This window comes from Cryptomeria japonica, chromosome 8, assembly GCF_030272615.1.
Source record: "Cryptomeria japonica chromosome 8, Sugi_1.0, whole genome shotgun sequence".
NCBI lineage: Eukaryota > Viridiplantae > Streptophyta > Pinopsida > Cupressales > Cupressaceae > Cryptomeria > Cryptomeria japonica.
This window is the reverse complement of record NC_081412.1, coordinates 745772155-745797084: the sequence shown is the minus strand read 5'-3', so window position 1 is coordinate 745797084 and position 24930 is coordinate 745772155. Positions and strand designations below refer to the sequence as shown.

General features: G+C 37.3%; 1 protein-coding gene across 4 annotated transcripts in view; it reads right to left on the bottom strand.

Annotated features, from left to right (window-relative positions):
• LOC131061410 (probable LRR receptor-like serine/threonine-protein kinase At1g07650) overlaps nucleotides 1-24930 on the bottom strand; it is a 237599-nt gene that overhangs the window by 61389 nt on the left and 151280 nt on the right. For all 4 annotated transcript variants that reach the window (XM_057995054.2, XM_057995055.2, XM_057995058.2 and 1 more), the window contains 2 exons: nucleotides 10065-10148; nucleotides 8960-9028 (listed from right to left, as the gene is read on the bottom strand). In XM_057995054.2, coding sequence (XP_057851037.2) covers nucleotides 8960-9028; nucleotides 10065-10148 — 153 coding nt within the window. The remainder of the gene's footprint in view (nucleotides 1-8959; nucleotides 9029-10064; nucleotides 10149-24930) is intronic.

Below are 24930 nucleotides of genomic sequence, written 5' to 3'. Positions count from 1 at the left end.
CTCATGAGATCATTCCTCCAGTTTCCATTGAGACGCCTCTTTCTCCTCCTGATCATCAACAAGAAAGTGTGTTGAAAGTTCCTGAGGATATTCCTACTCGCATCCAGTTATCAAAAATTAATACTTCCACTTCTGGTTTTTAAGAATTCATGAGGCAATCTTCATGCCCATTGGTAACTGAGCAAACCGTGGTCGCTGTCCAAATAGATATTCCTCCCGGGATGACCATGGTGATTCAAACAGAAACTGCTTCTCCTTTGCCTACGGTTGCTACTCGAGGAGAGTTGATGACTTTGCCTCCATGGCTTACTTCTTTTACCCCGAAAAGAAAGAAGCAAGAAATCTCACCTGATGCCTTTGATTACCAGCAAATGAAATAGTCCAGATCCAAAGTTGCTAAGAAGGCCAAGACTATCTCCAGAGTAACTGTTGACAGCAACAAGATGAAGGTAGCTGAAGTTGTGGAACCTATTGCAGATAAGCTACTTGAAGAAATGTCAGCTGCCAATTATAAGGTTACAAGGATAGAGTTGAGAAAACAGACGCATAAGGTCATTAAACATGATGCTCAGTTTTCTATCGCTTCATTAGTGCAAAGGTGTGATGAACTTCTAGCAAAGAAAGACAAGCTAGAAGGTGAAAACCGACAACTTATGGCAACCATTCATAAAATTACAAAACCTGCTGCTAAAGGGAGTAACTCCATAGGTACTTCTGGTTCCCAAGAATCAATTTGTGGAGTGGAAAGGGCTGCTCAAAAGGTACAAGCACTGGATTCTTGGGTTGATCAACTTCATGATCTATGTGCACAGGTAATGAAAGACATTTTTTAGATGATGTCTAAGTTGGAGACTGTTGAGGAGAAACTGGATCAGACTTCTGATACTTTCAAAAAGAATCTAGAGAGTGTTGAAGAAAGTTTGACAATCTGGCGTACCATGCCCCAACAACAACTAAGTGTTTTGCAGGAGCATGCCATCATCTCTTCCAGGGTCATGTACTTGGAATTTGAAGAACTCCTAGAAAACAAGGCCCTTGTTCTTAAATCCCTCATTGAGGAGATCGGTGATGCAAAGAGATTCCAGGGTGAAGTTTTCCGAGATATTGTCTCACATTGTGAAAGGGCCTCTTGCAACATAGTAAGTCAAGATAGAGAACTGATTCCAGAAGAAGAAGTTCTTGCTGATTTGCAGATGAGGATTCATAATGAATGGAGGAGCGAACAATTCTCGGCCGCTTCAATTCAGACATTGATGAAACACCAAGCCTTTCTGCATGAAATCCACTCTATCCTAGATAAAAACAATTATGCGCTCCTCCGGTGTCATGACACTATTGTGAAGACTATGGTTGTTGCCAAGAACACCCATGAACCGGATCCCGAGGAACTACAAACGAGCATCCAAAAATTTCAAGGATTTGTGTCTTCACAAAATTCAACTTGAGTGTTTTTCAACACTTAGTTGAATTTTCCCTCTTTTGTAATCCTTAGCTGTAATTTTGTTTTGACAAGTTACATGTAAAAGTATTTTTTGTAAAACGCAAGTTACACATTACTTGCACCTTTGTAATTACATGTAAGGCAACTACAAGTTGTGTCCGATTAGGACTGTAGTTGGAATAAGTCTTAGTTAGTTATTGAATAAGTCTTGGTGGTTGAGAGAATCTCTCAAGTTAGTTAGGATCCTCCCACCTTTTTCTCAAGGCTCCTCTTCTATAAATACTTGAGGGGTCTATTGTAATTTTTATCTTTTGGAAAGCAAGCAAAAACTCTGCCAAATTTACAGCAAGAAGTCTTTGAGCTTATGTATGTGAATTGAAAGTTTTGAAGAATAATAAAGAAGGATTCCTCAAGTTTTGATTCTTTGAGCTACATGTTTGAGTTTGAATCTTTTTATCTCTTCTATGCAAAGTGTTTCTAAAGGAGCTTAGTCTAATCTAATTTGAAGTCTTTGTGCTGCAAGTAGACAAGATTAATTCAAATAGGAAAATCTCTAGAAGGAGCAGGAAGTCTTTGAGTTTGCGTCTATTCTTGAGGAAAAATTACTGTTTGATAAGAAATAGCAGCAAGTCTTTGAGCTTGCATTAGTTCTTGTCTTTGTGTTGAAAGAATAGATTATTCCAGTCTTTGAGCTTTTATCTTTTATTCGTTGTAAATTTTAGTATAGCAAAGGGTAGATAGAGCTTCACATAATCAAGTCTTTAAGCTTGATATTGCTGTCCCGTCCCGAAGGAAGTGACCGAAGTCTTTGCGCTTTCAGGAAACTTCATTTCCTTTCTCTCATTTCACTTGAAAGTAGTTACTGCTGTTCATATAATCGCTATCCTTTTCTGTGAAGAGAAAAGGATATTGTCTTTCTTGAAAAAACAAGAAAGATTGTTGTCCCATCCTATTTTATTTCCAAAGTTGTAGTTAGATAGGGGGAGCCTTCCCTTAATTAGGAGAGTTTTTACTCGTGTGCTGTGGTTGAAACCACAATTTTGATTATTTCCCCAAGTGTACAAAATTTTCAACCAACAATAATGAGGTACAACCACAGTGGGAGGATAGGCTGTAAACCAAGGTCACCTACTCCATGGAGGACCTAGAATTTGCTAGTGGGCTACAGGCAGATATATTGTGTTTTGAGGATCACAAATTATATTGGAGAGAAGAGCTGGAGAATGTAGGTAGCCTCCTAGAGGGTATTCAGTATAAAATGTTTAATCCTCCTATGCCACCAACAACCGAACTGTTCGAGTTGTGCCTAAGATTCCAAGACTATGTTCGGGTAGAATGTGCAACGGATCGGGATATCTGGGGAGAATACTTGCGCGACAAGGTTGAATTTGTGGAAAAAGAGTCTACCTTGGGGAAGGAAAAAGTCTTTTCCTGAAAATATATGTTTCTTTTAAATCTTAAGTGCACTTTTTCAAACACAAAGTTTTTGTCCCAACTACCAAAGTCATTTTAAATTTTGAGCTCCGAGCAAGTGCACTTTTTGGAGTAGCTTTATGTTTGGTAGTTGGTAGTTATTAGTTACTTTATGGTTGGTGTTGATATTTTGCCTCCCATTTATGGGTATTGGCAGCCTTGTTTTAAGGGATGAATCTACCTCACTTGTTTAAGTTTAATCTTGGCCATTCATCCATTTTGAAAACTCTATATAAAGGAGTTGCTTTCTCCTTTATTTTAGGCAGAAAAACTCTGGCAGATGTTAAAGCTGTGTCATTTTGACTGTGAGTGCATGGTCCTCTTCTCCACCTCTTTTTTTAAATTTCTGCAAATGTATTTTAATTTCAGACAGTTTGTTTATACATGTATTTGATAGAAATCTTGGTTCATACCATTAGGAAATAATTGATTGTTATTCCCTCTGCATGGTTAGTCTCAGCCCAATTTTATGTTAAGTTTGGTTGTTAAATTTGAATGAATGGGTTTAAAATTCCAGCATTTGTATTCAGCAACTTGAAAATTCAAAGTTCCTAGATGATTGCACTAGTTTTTAGCTAGTTGTGCTCGTTTGCTGGTAAAGTAATTTTTGGTTATTTTAAGATTTTTGTCTATGTGTCTCAATATGTTGTCTTAGTTAAGTTAGCTAGCTGTTCTTATTACTCTCTATCCTTATCCCCCTTTTTTCCTTTTTTAAACCCGCAAGTCAAGCTAAAGTAGCATCATGTTAAAGGCAAATCAGATGAAATCAAACTGTAAGATTTTAGGGAACCTGTACGAAACCAATTATGTCTAACCGTAAGTCCCCTTTGTGTTTCCAACAAAACACATCGACTGTTGAGCTATCCTGCAGTCAAGACCTGACAACCGAAACCTTGAGGTCATTCCCCATTGATCAATTTAACACAACATTAGGGATTTCCTTATCTCAAGAGAGGATAGGATACATAGAATTCTATTCTGTGTTGGTCGGATGGAATCGTAGTTCCGCGATTTTAGCCACGTCAACAACACCCTCACAACTCAACAAGAACAATGCAAGCTCCTAGGAAATTAAAGGTTTTCGAACTATGGACATTCTTCCAGGCACCCAATTTTGGCGCAGCCTGAAACAAATATCCACAGTTGAACTAAGCACAGTTCTGGGTTTAGACTAACCATACACAGTGACCTACAATCAGCAAGTCCCCAATGGTATGAACCGAAAATAAATCAAATACCCCCCACATTTCACCATCAGAATCATTGAACTCTAATTTAAACAACTGAAGGGAAACCATGCAAAAAAATGAAAACAAAATAACAAACACCATATTTCAATGTTTATATATTGATTTCAGCTGCCATTACAACAATTTCTTCGAACAGTTCTATTCTACTCCTAATTTGCAAACTGCATCTAACTATTCTAACCTCTAACTCCTAAAAATCTAACAAATTCTAACCCTTTACAAAGAGAGAGGCACTGCCTTTTATAGATTTTACAATTTGATTCAAAGGCTAGGATTGACTCCATCTAATGGCTGCAATTTTCCTTCTAGAAGCCTGGCAGCATTAACCCATGTTTAGTAATCTTTAGTTGTCCTCCCAACGACCTTCTCAGCTACCTACAACTGTTTGGCATCAATTTGGTCAATCAAGTAGCTGAGGAATAGCTGACCTATGTACCCTTGCTTTAAATGGCTTAAACGGGGTCCACAGGCAGTCCTTTTACAATAAAGAAAAATTTAGTTGTTATAATTAAATTGATTTTCTAGAGTCCTTTGTTGTGTGATTTCTAAATGTGTATACTTTTGCAATATTTTGAGTGTAATCACTTACCTTTAATCTCGGAACAACATTGCTTTGATATTTCTGCGTTGTGGTTGTATCCTTCATCTGGTTGAATTGATGATCACCATGCTTGTGCTTCGCCTTCACTTTCCAGCTTGATGGCGATTGCATCTTCAATTTGTGCTTTAGGTTTCCTCTTGATTCCTTGCAGCAGCATCGATCTACATTCCTTCCCCCTCTTCATGTAGTATTCTATTGCACTTTCCTTTGAAATTTCTACATAAACAGGGGCTATGGGTATTTTGAAAATCTTTTCAATAGTTTCGGCATCAAGACAAATAACTACCTCACCCTCATCATCCCTAATAGTTCTGGTTTCCTGATCAAAGTGAGCGGCACAAGCAAGAACGAATTTCGGCTCTAGGGCAGCCACTGGGAAGGAAGAGGCAAGATGAAGATGACTATCCAGCAAGCGCTGCATGCTATGATCCACGGGATTTTTAACCCTCTTGAGAAAGTTTGACATATCCACGTGCCCAATCTCTATATCCTTAATCTCATCCAATGAAGAAGAGACTTGAGAAGGAGAGATCTCATTCCGATACTTGTCGTATTTGTAGTTCATCTTCTTTTGGGAAGACGATACTAGCAAATCAGCCATTGAGCAAGAACTTGTAATGCTGTGATGAAAATCCGTAAGTGTTAATGCAACATCACGATCCCCTGAAAGAGCCATATGATCTTCTTGAAAGGGGAAAAACTCAACTCTAATCCTAAAGCTTTTGAAGATGGAAGGATGGATAGACAAGAGGTTTTAAAGACTGAGCTTTTGACCAATTTCGGGTCTTGGGAGACATATTGCAACTATGAAAAAGGGAAGAATTTGTGGAAATACATAACTGCAATCAGGTTTTTAAATCTCGACTGCAAGTAGACTTGAAATGGGAAAAATGAGTGAATGTGCAATAAATGGTAAAAATGGGGTTTTGACATGAGGGAAAATGAAGTTTATGACCAAAGATAGTAACCATGAATGACTATGAATGGAATTTGGAAGAATTGTCTCATTTTGACCACATGTGAAATGGGAAGAACTTTACTTGTAATCAAGTTTATAAAACCCGATTTTGAATGGGTAGGCTTTTAAAACAACTTTGTTTTTATTTTGCAAGTTTGGCAAAAGAGTGTTAAGTCTTTTCTACCAAAGGGGAAGATCAACTTCTTCAACTTACTTGCAATCGGATTTTAGAAACCCGAATGCAAGTAGATGGAAATAATACAAAGGAGAAAACATTACAATCTCCAAATTGCATTCAAGATTTGGGTAAAATGGGAAGAACTTATGTAAATCCGAATTCAAGCAAGAACAAGATATATATAAAGCACAAGCAAAATAGAAAAACAAAAACAAAACTGAAAATCACATACCTGGTTTGAAGAATGCCCTACATCAAAGCAAATAGACTTAGAAGAAACCAAAATGCTCTATAAATAGATAAGGAAGTCACCATGCTGAAAACCCTTGACAGTCAAAAACATATTTTGATTCAATTCCCTCCTTCAAAAACGGCATGGAAAGAAGACTCACGTTTGATGTCAAACACTTTGCATTAATGCAAGATACAAAACGTGTCAACAATGGTGGAAAAGGAGCACCCAAAACACGGAAAGAACCAACAAAAATGTTTTTAAAAATGTCTTCCAAAACTCCTTACGTGTTTGCCCAATCTCATATTTCGTAAAAACGTGGCAACCAGCATTGTAACAATTTAGCATGACTGTGGGATGGATTTAGGGGAAGAATGCCACCAAAATCGGATTTGTGGGAGCAAAAATGCAGATTCGAATCTTCCTTTCAAACTACAAGTAAAATGTGCCCTCCAAAGATGCAATCGAGTTTCTTAAACCCCTTTACAAGTTTTAAATTGCATTACTTTTCTCTTACTTGAGCAAGTTCGGGTTTCTAGGGAAGAAGAGCACAAAAAGAAACAACATAAAGAGCAAAACGACTTGCAATGGGAAAATAAAAACCCCATTACAACTAAAAGAAATAAAAAACTTAAAAACTTGCAATAGGGAAATTAAATTACCATTACAAGTAAACACAAGACACAAAATCACTTAAAAAACTTAAAAAGACTTGTAATAGGGAAATAAAATTCCCATTACAACTTAAAAGCACAAAGAAGGAACTTTTATGAGAACTTACAAGTTCTCATTAAACTTGTAATTTTAAATTCACTTGCAATTTGTCCAAAAAGTTCCTACAAACAACTTAAAAGACAAAAAGGGGAATGGAAAATAAAAAGCAAGTTACAAGTTACAAGTTTGAAATAAAGTGCACTTGTAATTGCTAGAAAAAAACCCCTACAACACTAAAACAGAAAGAAAACTCTAAACTTGCAAAGGAAAGAAAACTTTCCACTTGCAGTCTAGAAAATAAAACCCGATTTTGAAAGAAAGACATAGCAAACAAACTCGAAACGCGATGAAATTTGAAACGCGGATCGAGGATGGACCGAAGATCGGTCCAGTTTAACCAAAAGCAAAAATTTTGCCTCGGGAAGTGTTCCTTAGAGTAAAAATTTTCATTTTGAACAAAATTTTTAAAGGGGTTGTCCAATTTTGTGAATGCAAAAATACGGACAACAGGTAATTTGCCAAAATATCATCAGATAGGGCTTCCAATGACTACACATAGACTTTGGTTTTACACAGAGCAAATATTAGCCCATAATATGGAAATATTTCCCAATGCAGGAGGTTTCAACTCATTACACAACTTAATTGTTCATGCTTCCATTTATGATCGAATTTGGCTGTGCCTTCACTAATGTTTATAATTTTTTAGCAACACATAAATTTACATATATAATTCCAATCTTAGATAATCACATGGTATATGTACAGAAAACACCGGACCTCCAAATCATGGTCGTAGATTGCCCAGTCAGCCTAATCCTAGGCCCACTTCACTCCATGTAGCTGCTGCTTCAGATTTAAAACTATTTTTGAAGGGACTCAGGTGGCATAGTCTTAGCCAGCATGTTGTTTCCAATGAATTCGATCAAAGGTGCCCCTTTATGGTGACGCTGAAGCTTCTTATTTTGCCACAAATCCATGTCTCTTTCTATATGTCTTCACCCATGCCTATTTACCACACTACTGAGTTGAAAAAGATGGCCAAAGAAGAGGAACCACGGCACACCAAATCATGTTGTCATCAACCCTAACTCCAAACACAAGCATAACAAAAACCCGTGGCTGCTATTTGTTTCAAACTGGTCCAACTACGCGCCAAAGGGGTTTCCGAAATGGCTTCCCCGCATCAATGGATTGGGACTACATCCAACCCACACAATCTCGTAGGGGTTTCATCCTTAGAGACACACGTGCACTCCATTCTTCAGAAGAAATGTCAATGCCTAATAATAATCCCCAAAAATGAACTCCATACAAAAATATATTGGTTTGAAAACCTCTCACATAAGCAAGGCACAAAATTTTATAAAGGTAATATATCTTGATCCATGCCAAAGGGTTCAAGCAAAAATCATAATAATTCGACTTTATCGACTTCCCCTTCACTATAAGTTATAGACTTTATTTCACAAAGTCATTTTATAAAGTTTGGACTTAATAATTAAAGTAACTTATATAATAAGGTCATTAAAGATGTTCAAAATAAACCTCATAAAACCTCCTTGAGCCAAAAACACATCCCCAATCACTAAATTAGCCCATGGGAATGATGAAATGGGCTAATCTCACCTCTCGTAAGGTCACGAATGAGAAGGGGACATTACATAAGCACATTCATATCCAGGGAAGAATTAGACATATGCTATCATTAAAGGGTAGAGGTTTCTTTTGATTAAAATTTCCTATAATATTCACATAGATATTTTCATTTATGAAGAAGTTGATTGTTGTTCCTCGTCTTTACTCGGGATAGAGAATACTATGTTCAATCAATTTTGTGTTATTTTGATTGTGAGTTTTAACAAGAAATGTGGATGGAATTGAATACAAGTAATATATTTCAAACAAATTCATTGAATTTATGAATCTGTGTAATCTAGGAAGGATTAACAATAATTATTATATAATACAGCTTTCAACATCATCCAAACTACTAAAATGTAGAAGCAATACATTTCATATTTAGCTAGCTATACTTTAAGTTATCACAACTCAGACATGAAGAAAGGTTTTTAATTGATATTTGAACAAGAAAAGAGAAAAATATCTTACACGTGAGAAATTTTGTTTAACCATTGTTGGTCTTGGAGGTTTCCTGTTAAGCTATTGTTTTCAAGGTACCTGAAATGGTAACACTTTGCTTTAGCCTGAAGATTGTTTTAGCAATACTAGAAGATATTTTAAATGCAATAATATACCTAAATCATAAATTTTTATTATCATGGAGTTATGTAATGAATTTTTCCTTGAATCTTTCATATTTGCCAGGCTGATCAGCTTAAAGTATTCCACCTTGGGAAGGGTGATGTTGATAGAAAAACTAGATAAACCAGAAAAGAAAACCCACATTTTTGTTCTGTGTTTGAAAATGGTTCTAAGACAGAAGAGAAGGTTTGATGAGAACTACTGCAAAGTATGCAAACAGCTTTGTCAAAAAGAAAGACCAAGATAAAATTCAGTCCAATCTTATTGGATGTTGGAATCTTAAATAAGGATGAGGAATTTTCAATAGATGTTATCCTTTTGTATATCAAATTTGACTTGTATGAGATGAGAAAAAGCAGGACTGCTGGTTCATTGGTTTCTAGCAATCACATTTGATCAAACTGTGATAGAATTTACATTGTCGGAGTTTCAAAGGTTGGTGGATGTAGATTTTTCAGGTAAATATATTTTTGGAATGCTTGCTCTTCTTAAATTTATAGATCAAAGGCAGTTGTTTCAAATAAGAAACATGGCTCATAGGTCAAGTTTGGCAATGAAAAGAGAGAAAATTCTTCATAACCTAGGAAAAGAAGTAAAACCTCAAGTGATGAAAGAGAAAGTGTGGAGGAAAAGAAAGAATGGGAGAAGAGATAGAAAATAGTGAAAATTAACATCTCAAGTAGATTATAACAAGGAAAGGAAACCTGTTAAACCAGGTAAAATATATAAAGGAGACACCAGGGAAGATATCTCCACTGGAAGTGACATGAATTTTATAGCTACTGAATTGCACAAGCAAATAAACAAACATGATTGGAGAAGGATAGTCAACACAGGAGTTCTAAGAAAAATTAGTAGTTCTTCAATTGATTAGGGGTTGCAGATTTGTGATTTCATTTTTACAATTTATCAAGATATTAATAAATATCATTTTCAATGGTATGTAACTTACAAATATTCTAGAGCATAGCCTTTAGTTGTTTGAACCTGGAACGTGTCTGGAATAGATCCTATCAAATTGTTGAATGCCAAATCCCTGCACCATACAGACTCAGTTTAAGTATATTAAAAATATCAAAGAATTTCCATCATATTATACACATGAATAGCCAAACCTATTAAAAACAATCGATTGATAGATATTTTGGTGACATATTCAAAGTCAAAGCGGGATGGCATTTTGTGATGCCCCTATCCTTTTCACATCCTGTCAACCCAGTAACTCAATTTTGTGAACTCTCTAAAGAGACAAAATTGCAACAATGATAGCAAAGGCATATAAAATCGATTAGTTATAGACATGCATAAAGACGATCATCGCTAAAGAGGAACAACCACCAAGTATGAATCTTATTATTAGCATATTTAAGACATAAGTAATCTTTATACATCCATGATAAACCATTGTGGAATAAGCAGATCATTCATACCGAAGAAGTCAGAAATGTCTTTAAAAATACCAAGCACGATGGGATATCCAGATCGAGGATAATTAATCAGTCCAACTAAGGCATATACATCGAAGAAAGTAATGACATTGATTAAGTTTAGTAAGCATCTTGATAAGTATCGATTACACAAACAACAGATCTAAGAGGAGTATTAATGGAATCACACAAAAGGGAATATATTACCGTTGCATTCAAAGAATCAATTGAGGATCAAAAGACTACCAATCGATTATCATTATACATTATAGATCGATCCTAGAGGCAATACACAGTGGATAAGACTAATAAATACATATAATGATTAGTCTAACAAATATAATATGGTGTGTTGAGCAGCATTTAAGCAACAAGGAAGTTATCAATGGTTACTTGTAAAATCCCTTGGTAAATTTGACCCTGTTGAGATGATTTGAGCTCCAAGGAATATTGTCAAACACTTGTCTTGCAAAGTCTGTACTTGTTCTTTGTTTCAGTTTGTTTATTTTTGTTTTGATGATTGCCAATGATGACCAAATCCTTAAAAAATGAATGTAAATAAGCTTAACAAATAACAAAGATGCAATGCAAGACTTCTCTTTGGATTTCCTATTGTCCTGATTTTTGTTTTCAAAAATTAAGGACCATTACATAAAAATTTTGTGAAAAAATGAAAATTTTACTCTATGGCACACTTCTCGAGGCAGAATTTAGACTAATCTTTGGACTGGCTTAATCCCCAATCCATCCTCAAACTGCATTTCGAATTTCGTCGCATTCTGGATTCGTTTGCTATGTCTTTCCTTCCATTTCAGGTTTTTTCTCCCTGACTGCAAGTGGGAAATTTCTCTTGAATTGCAAGTTTTAATGATTTCCATTGTTTTGGTCTTTGTAGGGAAATTTTTTACTCATTACAAGTGCACTTTATTGAAAATAAGAACTTGTAATTTGCTTTTTATTTCCCCCTTGATGTTTTTTGGCTTTTTAAGTTAAAATAGGGATTTTTTGGATAAGTTAGAGGTTTACTTGTAATTCTTTTGAAAAACCCCTACTTTAATGTCTTTTGCTTGTAATAGGTATTTTAAACCCCTATTACATATGTGCAAGTTTTAAAAACTTGTTGTAGGGATTTTATTTTCCCTTTACAAGTAATTTTAAACTTGCACATCTCTCTCTAAAACCCGATTTTGCCTAGAATTGAAATAAAGTGACATTTAAAACTTGCTATTTTGCCTAAAAAACCTGATTTTCTCTCTAAAGTGCATTTTGGTGAATTTTAAACTTGTAATTTCATTTTTAAAACCCAATTTTGCTTTATTGGTGAAAAAGTGCAATTTTAAACTTGCTATTTCATCCAAAAAACCCAATTTTCTCCAATACATGCAAAATCGAACTTGTTCATCTTTTTCAAAAACCCGACCAGCAAGAAAAACGGATTTGTTGAAGATTTCAAAGCAATTTTTGAGGAGATTTGTTGGAGATGCAAGGCGTTTAGGATTCTTCCCCTATTCTCATGCATTTGCCCACACATATCACGTCAGGCTAGGGTTTTGGATTGCTGTTTTCTTGGTGTCAAATATGCAAACACGTTTTTCCCAAAAACCACGTTTTTCCCAAAAACCACGTTTTTCCCAAAAACCACGTTTTTCTCCTAAGTCGCCACAAATCTCCAACCTCCTAAGTCGTTTTTACTCGTTGAGGTAAGGCATTGAAGTTTAAAGTAGATTCGCCCCCTTCTTGGGCTTTTTACTTGCATTTCGTGCCATGACTTGCTGCAAATAACATTTTTTCTAAACGTGGCTAGGGTTTGGGATTGTGGTTTGTCTCTATTTAAGATATATTCTTCTTTCTTCCAAAGATTGATCATCTTTTGGAGAGGCATTTTCAAATTGAAACAAGGTATGATTTCTTTTCTTTTCTTGTTTCTTTTCTTGTTTTCTTGTTTTCTTATTTTCCTTCCTAGTTGTAAATTTGTAAATATGTTGTTCTTGCCCCAAAAATCGGTTTTGTGAGAGAGATTTTCCACCCTTCATAAGCAATTTTTGAATTGCATTGATCTTCCCCATTTTCCTCTTTACTTATATTCAAGATTTTAAATCCTGAATACAAGTTGGATGAAAATCTTTGTTCTTCCCTTACGATTAAAAGAATTTAACCATTTTGGTTAAAATTCCAAGTTGCAAAAATGAGAAATACCCATCCTTTCAAAATCGGGTTTTAAGAACCGGATTACATGTTGAAAGTTCTTCCCATTTTAATGAAAATGACATTCTTAAATCTTCCTATTTTTATCCATTCATGTCACCCATATCCATACTTTCCATTTTCGTCATTTACCGCAAGTCTAATTTTCATTTTCCACCCATTTCTCCATTTGCAAATTTACAAGTGTACTTGCATTCAGGTTTTAAAAATCTGATTGCATGTATGCTCTTTCCAACTTGTATACTAGCAAAAATTTCGCCAAGATCCGAAATTGGTCAAAGTCAAAATTCCCCCATTCCCATTTATTTCCCATTTTTTCTCTCACAAAAGTCGTGAAGTGCAAGAGTTGAAGTTCTTCCCATTTGAAGAAGGAAAAATGTTAGTTGTAGCTGATTATGATGTTGCCTTAACACTTTTAAGTCTTCATCACAATATTCCAGGTTGTCCTTCAATGTCAAATTTGCCATCATCTCCAATTCCAAAAAAGATGTATAAATATGACAAGTACCAAAATGAGGTTTCACCTTCTCAAGTCTCTTCTCCTTTGGATCGCATAAGAGAGATAGGGCATGTGGACATGTCGCAATTTGTCAAGAGGGTAGAGGATCCGCAAGATAGCAATATGCAACGGCTATTGGACAGCCATATCCATCACACATCTTCTTTCCCAGTGGCTGCCCTAGAACCTGAATTTGTTCTCGCTTGCGCCCATCAATTTGACAAGAAGACAAGAACCATTAAAAATGATGATGGTGAAGCAATAATCCGCCTTGACGCAAACACAATTGAGAAAGTCTTCAGAATACCTCCTGCACCTGTTTACATGGAAATCTCCAAAGATAGTGCAACCTATGTGAAAAGGGAGAAGGACTGCAAACATCATATCAACAGGTGGATCCATGAGCCACGAGTCGCCTTCTCAAGGTGGGCCAAATTGTACCGTTGTGACTTCAAGTGGGAGATTGGGGACATCATAACTCTCCTCAGCGGGATAATGGGCCTTGAACATTCTAATGTTTTTGAGCCATGGATGTACCAGTTTATCATGTTCATAAGGTAGTCTCATCACATTTCATGGGGAGAAGTCATCAATGATGCCTTGTGTGAACAACTTGCAGCAGTCCCTTCTACCATGACTTTCTACATGAACTCGTATTTAGTGTACTGGCAGCATCACTCAAACATTTTCTTGGTCTTTCTACCAAGGGTGATCGCTCGCTTATACCAGTATGGGAATATTATAATCAACTACCTTTGAGACCCAGCAGATTGCATTTCAAAAGGATTCAAGATGCATTCTTTGGTTATTTTATGTGCTAGTTTGACAAGAATCTGAAGAACAGAAGAATATTTGATGAGGCATGGAAAAGAGTGAATGAGTATGGATGCCTGTTTCTTCAATTCCCGACCTTTACTTATATGAGAGTCGGATGCTATAGTGGGCAGCCATACATGCTCCCTAGATACCCAACTGATAAGATCATTCTTATGGAGTTGGGAAGACAAATCATGGCTGTCCACACTCATCAGTCAAACATAAGGTTGGAATAGGTATCTTTACAACAAACCCATTGAAAATTAGCCGGTATTCTCTTGTCACATCCGTTAAAGCCAAGGCCATGGAGACCAAGATGCAGAAAATTAAGCTCAAAAGGTTTAAGTCCAAAGCTGATTTTGATTACCGAGGTATCAAGGAGAATATCAAAAAATCCTTCGTGCACGTGCATCGCATTGAAGATATTTGGGTAGATCTTCGTACAGAGGTCGAAGTTCTGAAGATGGATTGTTGCAGGCTCACTGTTGAGCAAGTTGTTGATTTGAACTTAGTGGATATTCCACAAGGGATGATTGATGATGGGCATGTACTTGATCTTGAATACATTTCACGAAGGGTTGAAGAAACTCCACTTCCTTTAATCCAATGGTCACACAAGGAGTGCACATCCATCCTTGAGAGATTTCAGCCTATCTTGGCTAACACCAATGCTTGGCTAAAAAGTAATGGTGTTAGACTCATTAAAATCAAGGTTGGAAAGGAAGATGATTCTACTAAGCCTCTTGGACGTAAGTCTGAGATTCAGGTTGATAACAAGGAAGGCGCATCATCTTCTGGCACCGGGATCAAATTGCAAGTTATTCAGGCAATAGTGCTTCCTCTTGAGGAGGCGACAGTTTGTAAGAAGGAAAAGTCACGTTTCCATGTTCAGGTGATTGATCTTGATAATCCAGAAGAAGGGCAGCAATCTGATGATGCTCCTAAGTCTCCAACTTCGGATTTGCCTCATGAGATCCCATCCTCAGTTTCCATTGAGATGCTTCTTTCTCCTCCTGACTTAATGGTGGAGGAGTCTCCTCAGAATGCGATTCCTATTTCAGCATACAAGCCGCCTCCTGATCATCAACTAGAGAGTGTCCTGGAAGTTCCTGAAGATACTCCTGCTTGTATCCAGCTGTCAAAGATTGATACCTCCACTTCTGGTTGTGAAGAATTTATGAAGCAATCTTCATGCCTATTGGTTATTGAGTAAACCGTGGTCACCATCCAAACAGATACTCCTCCCAGGATGACCACGGTTATTCAAACAGAAACTGCTTCTCCTTTGCCTACAGCTGCTACTGAAGGAGAATTGATGGCTTTACCTCCATGGCTTAGTTCTTCTACTCCAAAAAGGAAAAAGCAAGAAATCTCACCTGATGCCTTTGATAATCAGCAACTTAAACAGTCTAGACCCAAGGTTGCTAAAAAGGTCAAGACTATCTCCAGAGTAACTGTTGACAGCAACAAGATGAAGGTAGTTGAAATTGTTGAACCCATTACAGATAAGCCACTTGAAGAGATGTCAGTTGCTGATTACAAAGTTACAAGGATAGAATTGGGTAAGAAAACGCACGAGGTGATTCAATATGATGCTCAGTTTTTTGTAGCTTCACTCGTACAACGATGTGATGAACTTCTAGCAAAGAAAGACAAGCTAGAAGAGGAAAACCAACAATTTATGGCAGTTGTTCATAAAATTACAAAACTTGTTGCTGCAGGGAGTAACCCCACAAATTCTTCCGGTTCCCAAGAATCAATTCGTGGAGTTGAAAGGGCTGCTCAGAAGGTACAATGTAATATCCCAATTATTTTTTATTTTTATTTTAAGGCCAACAACAGTCATCAACAAGAAGATAACCCGTTAAGGTTAGAAATCATAAACTGAAACATGCTGGAAAAGCAACCCTTCCACTTTCTGATCACCAAGTGCCCAATGTGGGAAGGTGAGAGCATATGGTGTTGAGGGAATCGTTAGCTCAATTAACTAAAAACAATGCAATGCTTGGGTGGAAAGCCAGCCCCTTCTGCTTATCCAGCGAGAAAGCAAGAAAACTTGACGGTGAACCAGCCAAGTGAGATACACAAAGATACGAATCACTCAACCGCAATATTTCAGCGAGAGGACTGAAATTACATAAAAATCTCAACTCGACAGCTTATGCAGCAGGAGGACCATTACACTCAGACATCACTCGACCACTTATGCAGTGGGAGGACTGAAATTACAATTTGCTTGATAATAGGCAACAAGCCAGCCTCTTCCACTTTTCAGTGGGATGAGAATTACAAAACATAATTGGTTAGTAGTACTACTACTTAACCTTACAAAAATAAATGATATGAGCAGAGAGTAATGCTGAATATCCAAATAAGAACATGAAATTCTGCTAATATCAAATCTGCAGGCTGGAATTGCAAAACCAGCAGCCTAAGGAAACACTAAAAAGCTCACAACTCTCTCAATACACATCCAGACATACGCCCTTGTTCACGGTTGCACTCATGGTCTACCAGACTCATGGGACTCTTTCATTCAAATCAGCATAGGTGGTGATTAAGTTATGACCAAGGGTGACCAACCCATGGTACCACCATTCGTGGGCCACTCCATCCAAGTGCAAGGTAGCAAACTTGATGGCATCCTCCTCCGGCATAGGCTTCAAGGAAAAGTAATTGTCCAATTTCTACACCCATGCTTTAGCTGTGCTCTTAGCACTTCCATCAAAGTGTGTGTTGACGCGTATTTTATACACAATCATACACAGAATAAAATACCTAAAGGCATCTTATCCTCTCTTGAGAAAATAGTCTCTAACTGCTGAAGATTCGCATAAAGGATCAGTTAGGTAGACTCCAAGGTTCTTTTAGTGGGGTCTCCACGTGTGGACAAGCTCCAGTGGTATGATGTGATTTGCTGGAATCACAAGGGGACTTACATTGAACTTCCGATCTGCTTTGCTGGACACAGGCTCTTACTAGCTTAGATTAAAAAATGGAAAAAGGATAAGGGCGAAGAAAGGATCTAATCCTAATACTAAGAATGTAGGAGCAATGACTTGATTTTTTGATGAAACTCTAACTAGATCTTGTTTTGACATCAATGGAACATCTACACAAGACTAGTGCAATCTTCTAGGGAAGCTTTATGATGTTCAAATCATAGTTGAAAAACTCGGACTCGCCACGGACTCGGCAAACCAAAAATTTGGACTCGGACTCGGACTCGTGAAAGACTCGTGAAAGACTCGGCAAGGACTCGACAAAAAAAAAAACCGTAGTTTTACAAAAAAACATAAAGAAATTAATGCATTTAGAGAACATAAGAGCCATAATTGAAACATTACACATGTCACATACTCATAGTTTCAAACTTTCAACTCTAAAATGTATAATACCAAGATTTCTTCAATGCTAATTATGCTTTTATATGGAGCCTAATGAGACTCGGAGGTTAAATTTTCCCTACTTCCATCGGCGCAATTTCCCCCCATATTTTTCGACGGGGGTTTCGGGGCAACGCCCCCAAGTTGGGGTCAAGGGGCATCGCCGAAAGATCCTAAAATTTGACTAAGTCTGGAAAATTGAAGAATCCTCCAAAAACTAGATTTTGCATTATAACTCCTGGAGGTTCGAAACCACTCTCAAACATCCTGACAGTATATATGGAATATAACTTAAAGTCTGGAATGTCATCTTGATCTTCAAATGCCCTGAAATTTGGCTAAGTCCGGAATGTCTTCCTGATCCTGAAATCTGACTAAGTCTGGAAAATTGAAGAATCCTCCAAAAACTAGATTTTGCATTATAACTCCTGGAGGTCCGAAACCACTCTCAAACATCCTGACAGTATATATGGAATATAACTTAAAGTATAAGAAAGAAGAAAGATAAAAGGAAATGTCACTTATACTTAAATGTTATATTCCATATATGAATCCTGACGGAGAGACCTAATTTTTTCACATGTTAAACTCAATTTTAAAGCTTGCATGACATTTTCTCTGGGTCGCACGAGTCCATCTGAAAGACTCGCGAGTCCATGCAAAAGACTCGCGCGAGTCCTTGCAAAAGACTCGCGAGTCTTTCAGATGGACTCGCCAGGACTCGCCTCGGCGAGTCTTGGCGAGTCGACTCGTGGCTCCCATGGACTCGCGAGTCCGTGGCGAGTCCGTGGCGAGTCCACGAGTTTTAAAACTATGGAACTTCAAATCATCACCGCAGGAATAGATACCATCCAAGTTGATGCATATCAATGAAGAGGCGACAATTTGAAATTGAGCTTAGGCTGAATGATCCAGTTGACTACGCAAGGCAAGTCTGCAATCAACAAACTGCTAGTAGTATGGATGTACGAATTCCACCATCAATCAATCACATTTCCTCCATTCATCTAATCATCTACCATCTAAGATTGAAGACTCCACAAGAAACCATGCAAATTGCAAGAAAACGACATATTTCACCATTACTTCAATGAAAATGGAGTTTGTTTACAATCAATGGCAACAATTTCTTGCCTTGTCCTCCTATTCTACTCTAATTGCTATTCTATCAACTATATTCTAACTCTTCCAACTATTTACAACTCTCTCTAATCATCCTTTACAAATGAAATGTTTGGGCTTATATAGTGCCCACAATACAATTTGATGGCTTAGATCAATTCAAGATCAATGGCCAAGATTTTACAATGAAAACCCTAATTAGGGTTTGTTACAACCATTACATAACATTTAATGTTTGACCAATGATAAAATTGTATTGCTTGGACACATGTCCCTTTTAGAAAAATTGACCAATGGATAGCCAGGGTAGGTACATCGGAGTTTGTGCCACCTTCCATGAGTTAAGTACATTGAATCTGGACATGCTGAGATGGACTTCACTGATTGGAGAAGTGATGACTAGGACGCCACCTCATTTGACACTTGGAACTTGGTGGATATTCATCTTGATATTGTTGAGAAACTTGCTTTAATTAATTCCTCTGGATCTATTTTGCTTCTTCAACGAGCCCTTGTTCTAACTCCTTGCGTCCTTGATGTGTAGGAAGATGATGTACCTCGCCTTGGAACGCTGGATTGCCCTTGATGATGTTAGTCCAAAGAAGGTCGTCCATGTCCTGGCTTGATCGTCCTAGCGAAGACCGTCCTGGATCCGGCTTGATTTTCCTTGATGAGACCTCCATTTGATGCCTACACAACATTTCAAAATTAGTACCATGATTTTGCAATACATAACATAAATTAGAGAGCAATTTTTTAGGAAACTTAATGATAAGTCCTTTATTAATCATTTCCTAAAAAAGACTGAGCTAAGGCAAAACAAAATTCCAAAATTCAAAATTAAGGAAATGACGATGAACAATTCAAAATCAAGACAATAAAACCAATATCGCCATACCTCAGGAGAGAGCTAACTCTAGAATGCAAAATGAGGAATTTGCCTAGGCAAAAATCAAAATTTAAAGCCTTTGACTTGATCTTGAAGGATAATGAACGTCCTCCTTATTAATTCGCCACCCTTGGAATCTTTAATGTGTTCTTCAATGTCCTTGGCAAGTTCGCCTAACTTGAAACTTCAAGTTCGCCTCTCCTTTGGATAGATGTTTCGCCTTGGATAAAACTAGTGCCTTCTTTTGTTTTGAAATGAAATTCGCTCCTTCAAACACATTCGCACTCCCTTGATGATGTTTGCGCCTTCCTTGACAAGACCCGCACCTTGAAGATAATTTCGCACTTCTCCCTTTGAGATCGCATGAAAAATGATAATGTGAAAATAATGATTCTCACCTCCCTTTATAGTGCTCATCTCACAATTACCACCTTAGGCCGACTTGATAATTAATAAGGCAAATTAAACGATTTTTTAATAAATAACAAGGCCGACTTTTATAAACCAATAAAATACCAAGCGCTCCTTTTGATTTTCTATTAATTAATAAATAATTAATTAAATGCCTTTGTCATTTAAATTAACAAATTCGATTTTTTACAAGGCAAAATAATTTAATTAATATCAAGCGCAATATTTAAATGCCATTTAATTGAATTTTCAAAACTTATCGAATTTTAGCATTTAAATAAATTCAAAAATGTTTGTTTAGCGCCCAAAAATGAAAAAGTGGGAAGATACGTACCTCATCGCCCTGGTCCCTGACTGAGGGACAGGAGCGATTTTGCTCTTGTGGGCCTCATTTCACTTCATCACCTTCGAAAATTATATTCAACGGATTCGCAATGCCTCCTTTCATTCATTCATGCCTTGAGATCGGTTGAAATTTGGCGAGAAAATCATCTACAACAAAAATCGCTCTGGTCCCTTCCTGAGGGACAGGAGCGAACTTAAGCATTTTGGTCCTTTGTTGACGTTTGATAATCTTCAATTTGTCTTCAACGGGTTCGATTGACCTCCTTTCTTGCCTTCGAACATAAAATTTGCTTGATCTTTGCCCAGATCGTACCTTATGAAGAATTTCGCTCTGGTCCTTCAGTGAGGGACAGGAGCGAATTTGACCCTCTAGGCAAAAACTTCATCATTTCATTGTTTTTGATCAAGTCTGGATGCTCTATCATGCTTATTTCGTCCTTCACCATGCGTTTGATGTCTTCGATTCGTCCAAACAAGGTCAGGAATGGCTCAACTAAGCATTTTCGCTCTGGACCCTTGGTGAGGGACACGAGCGATTCGCCTTGGTCCCTTGGAGAGGGACAGGAGCGCATTTCGCTCTGGACCCTTGGAGAAGGACATGAGCGAAATTTGACTTTTCGCACTCTCGATCAGGACAATTTTAATGGAATATAACATTTAAGTATAAGTGACATTTCCTTCTATGTTTCTTCTTTCTTATACTTTAAGTTATATTCCATATATACTTTCAGGATGTTTGAGAGTGGTTTCAGACCTCCAGGAGTTATATTGCAAAATCTAGTTTTTGGAGGTTTTTCAGTTTCCAGACTTAGTCAAATTTCAGGATCAGGACATTCCAGACTTAGCCAAATTTCAGGATCAGGACCTCACTCAAGCCAGACTTGCTACCCTGTTGATCTCCCCGACAGCACTTCAAGTTATATTCATTTGATAAAATGTACCTCTTTGGACCTTCTCACATCGTCAAGACGTTAAAATCTTGCAAGGACAAAGCAAAATTGGATTTGTAGCTCCGGTCCTTCACTGAGGGACAGGAGCGATTTAGGCAATTAGCACTGTTATGGACGTCCCAAAAATCTTCAATTTATATTCAACGCATTTATCTCATGTTTTTCCTTGTTTTTGAACGTAAACTTGCCTTGACCTTTGTCTGGATTTTGCATAATGAAGGAAATCGCTCTGGTCCCTGGGAGAGGGACGAGAGCTACAAGGTACCTCGCCCTGGTCCCTTGGAGAGGGACAGGAGCGATTTGGTCAATATAGGTCATTCTCCTTCGTTTTTGCATCTCGAATTATATTCATTTGGCAAAGCATCTTCCTTTGGACGTCCTCAAATCATTAAGTCATCAAAATCTTGCAAGGACAAGGCGAAATTGAATTTGTAGCTCCGGTCCTTCACTGAGGGACAGGAGCGATCTTTCCCCTGGAGGCATTTCTGTGCTCATGAAAATCTTCAATTTATATTCAATGGAAAGATCTCGCCTTTCTCCATCACTTCCAATTCGTAATTCATCTTGACCCTGCAGGAATAGTAAAATATTTGAAAACGAGTTCCCGTCCTTCATTGAGGGACAGGAGCGATTTTGCTCCTACAGGCCAAAATATCATGATTTTACACATTTTATCACTTCACAAGGCGAAAACAAATCATTTGAAATGCCTAGGATCAAAATTCAAAAAAGTCAAAATTTGGTCAAAAATATTCAATTGGACAAAAAATTCACATTTCATCTTCAACACCTAGACAAATTTAAGCTCTGCATCAACATTCCAATTGAAAATTAGAACATTCTAGCGAATTCATTTCATTCAAAATTTGCATTCTAGAAAAGGAAATTCAAAAAGCTCCCAAAACCGACTGGATTTTGGTCTGAAAAGACAAAAATAAAAACCCTAAGGCTTGACCCTAAATCCAGACAACTAACAAACTAACAAAACCCTAAAAAAGCAAAGCGAAAACGAACAAAACGAGCAAAAAAACATGGGTCCCCATTTGCAATGGGGCGATGTGTGAAAACGTCACAACAATGTGCTAAGGTCACTCTTCCAAGAGCTTGCTGATAATCTCTTGGGGCAACAAACTTATAGTCATTCCTCCTTCCTCTCTTCATTTTCTAATTCATAAACTGATCCAGAGTCAAGATATCTCGAATCTCACCAGGAAAAGAAGCGTACTCCATGTAGCTGTTTTTATTTCATCAGTCGTGGGTATTTCTGTTTCAGCTTGTTGTACTTCTCTTGGTAGAATTACAAGTTGTAAAGTTCTTGGGGCTGAACCTCTATTGTTACTCCCATTTCCATTGCCTACAGGAGCATTAGAAGTGCTGGCTTCCAGTCCATTGTTGGGTTGGTTAGGGGTCCCAACAACATTCTTGTTAAGCTTGGCCAGCAGTAGAGACATCATGTCCATCATGGCATTGAATTGTCTCTCAACCTTCGTATCAGGTGCCTCATTCGGTTTTGTAGTCTTATCTGCCATTGCATCCACCGAGTCTGAAGAATCTAAATCCTTCCCTTTGTTCCTCAGTACTTCTGAAAATGTGTCCTCTTCCGATACTATTGGAATCTGAAACTGTCTCTTCTGCTCTTTGTTGTAGTATCTGACGTCTCTGTCACTCATGGAGACTTTTGAACCCACTAAAACTCACAAGCTGGCAGGAAAAAAAGCTCTGATACCACTGTAATATCTTAGTTTTTTTTTATTTTTATTTTAAGGCCAACAATAGTCATCAACAAGAAGATAACCCGTTAAGGTTTAAAATCATAAACTGAAACATGTTGGAAAAGCAACTCTTCCACTTTCTGATCACTAAATGCCCAATGTGGGAAGGTGAGAGCATACAGTGTTGAGGGGATCATTAACTTAATTAACTGAAAACAATGCAATGCTTGGGTGGCAGGCCAGCCCCTTCCGCTTATCCAACGGGAAAGCAAAAAAACTTGGCAGTGGACCGACCAAGTGAGATACACAAAGATACGAATCACTCAACAACAATATTTCAGCGAGAAGACTGAAATTACATAAAAATCTCAACTCGACAACTTATGCAACGGGAGGACCATTACACTCAGACATCACTTGACCACTTATGCAGTGGGAGGACTGAAATTACAATTTGCTTGATAATAGGCAGCAAGTCAGCCTCTTTCACTTTTCAGCAGGATGAGAATTACAAAACATAATTGGTTAGTAGTACTACTACTTAACCTTACAAAAATAGATGATATGAGAAGAGAGTAATGCTGAATATCCAAATAAGAACATGAAATTTTGCTAATATCAAATCTGCAGGCTGGAATTGCAAAAACTAGTAGCCTAAGGAAACACTAAAAAGCTCACAACTCTCTCAATACACATCCAGACATACGCCCTTGTTCACGGCTGCACTCATGGTCTACTAGACTCATGGTCTACCAGACTCATGGGACTCTTATTGGTTGAAAATTTTGTACACTTGGGGAAATATACAAAATTGTGGTTTCAACCATAGCACACGAGTAAAAACTCTCCTAATTAAGGGAAGGCTCCCCCTAACTAACTACAACTTGGAAAATAAAATAGGATGGGACAGCAATCTTTCTTCTTTTTTCAAGAAAGACAATATCCTTTTCTCTTCACAGAAAATGATAGCGATTGAATAACAGCAGTAACCACTTTCAAGTGAAATAAGAGAAAGGAAATGACATTTCCTGAAAGCGCAAAGACTTTCGTCACTTCCTTCGAGACGGGACAGCAATATCAAGCTCAAAGACTTGACTATTGGAAGTCCTATCTACCCTTTGCTATACTAAATTTTACAACGAATAAAAGATAACAGCTCAAAGACTGGAATAATCTATTCTTTCAACACAAAGACAAGAACTAATGCAAGCTCAAAGACTTGCTGCTATTTCTTATCAAACAGTAATTTTTCCTCAAGAATAGACGCAAGCTCAAAGACTTGCTACTCTTTCAAGAGAGTTTCCTATTTTAATTAATCTTCTCTACTTGCAGCTCAAAGACTTCAAATTAGATTGGACTAGCTCCTTTAGAAACACTTTGCATAGAAAAAATAAAAAGATTCAAACTCAAACATGTAGCTCAAAGACTCAAAACTTGAGTAATCTTTCTTTATTATTCTTCAAAAACTTTCAATCCACATACATAAGCTCAAAGACTTCTTGTTGTAAATTTGGCAGAGTTTTTGCTTGCTTTCCAAAAGATGATAATCACAATGAACTCCTCAAGTATTTATAGAAGAGGAGCCTAGAGAAAAAGGTGGGAGGATCCTAACTAACTTGAGAGATTCTCTCAACCACCAAGACTCATTCAATAAATAACTGAGACTTCATTAACTAACTAAGAGTTACTCCAACTAATTAAGACTTATTCCAACTACAATCCTAATCGGACACAACTTGTAGTTGGCTTACATGTAATTACAAAAGCGCAAGTAATGTGTAACTTGCATTTTACAAAAAATACTTTTACATGCAACTTGTCAAAACTAAATTACAACTAAAGATTACAAAAAAGGGAAAATTCAACTAAGTGTTGAAAAACACTTAAGTTGCATTTTGTGAAGACACAAATTCTTGAAATTTCCGAATGCTCGCTTGTAGTTCCTCAGGATTCGGTTCATGGGTGTTCTTGGCAACAACCATAGTCTTCACAATAGTATCATGACAGCGGAGAAGCATAGAATTGTTTTTATCCAGGATAGACTGGATTTCATGCA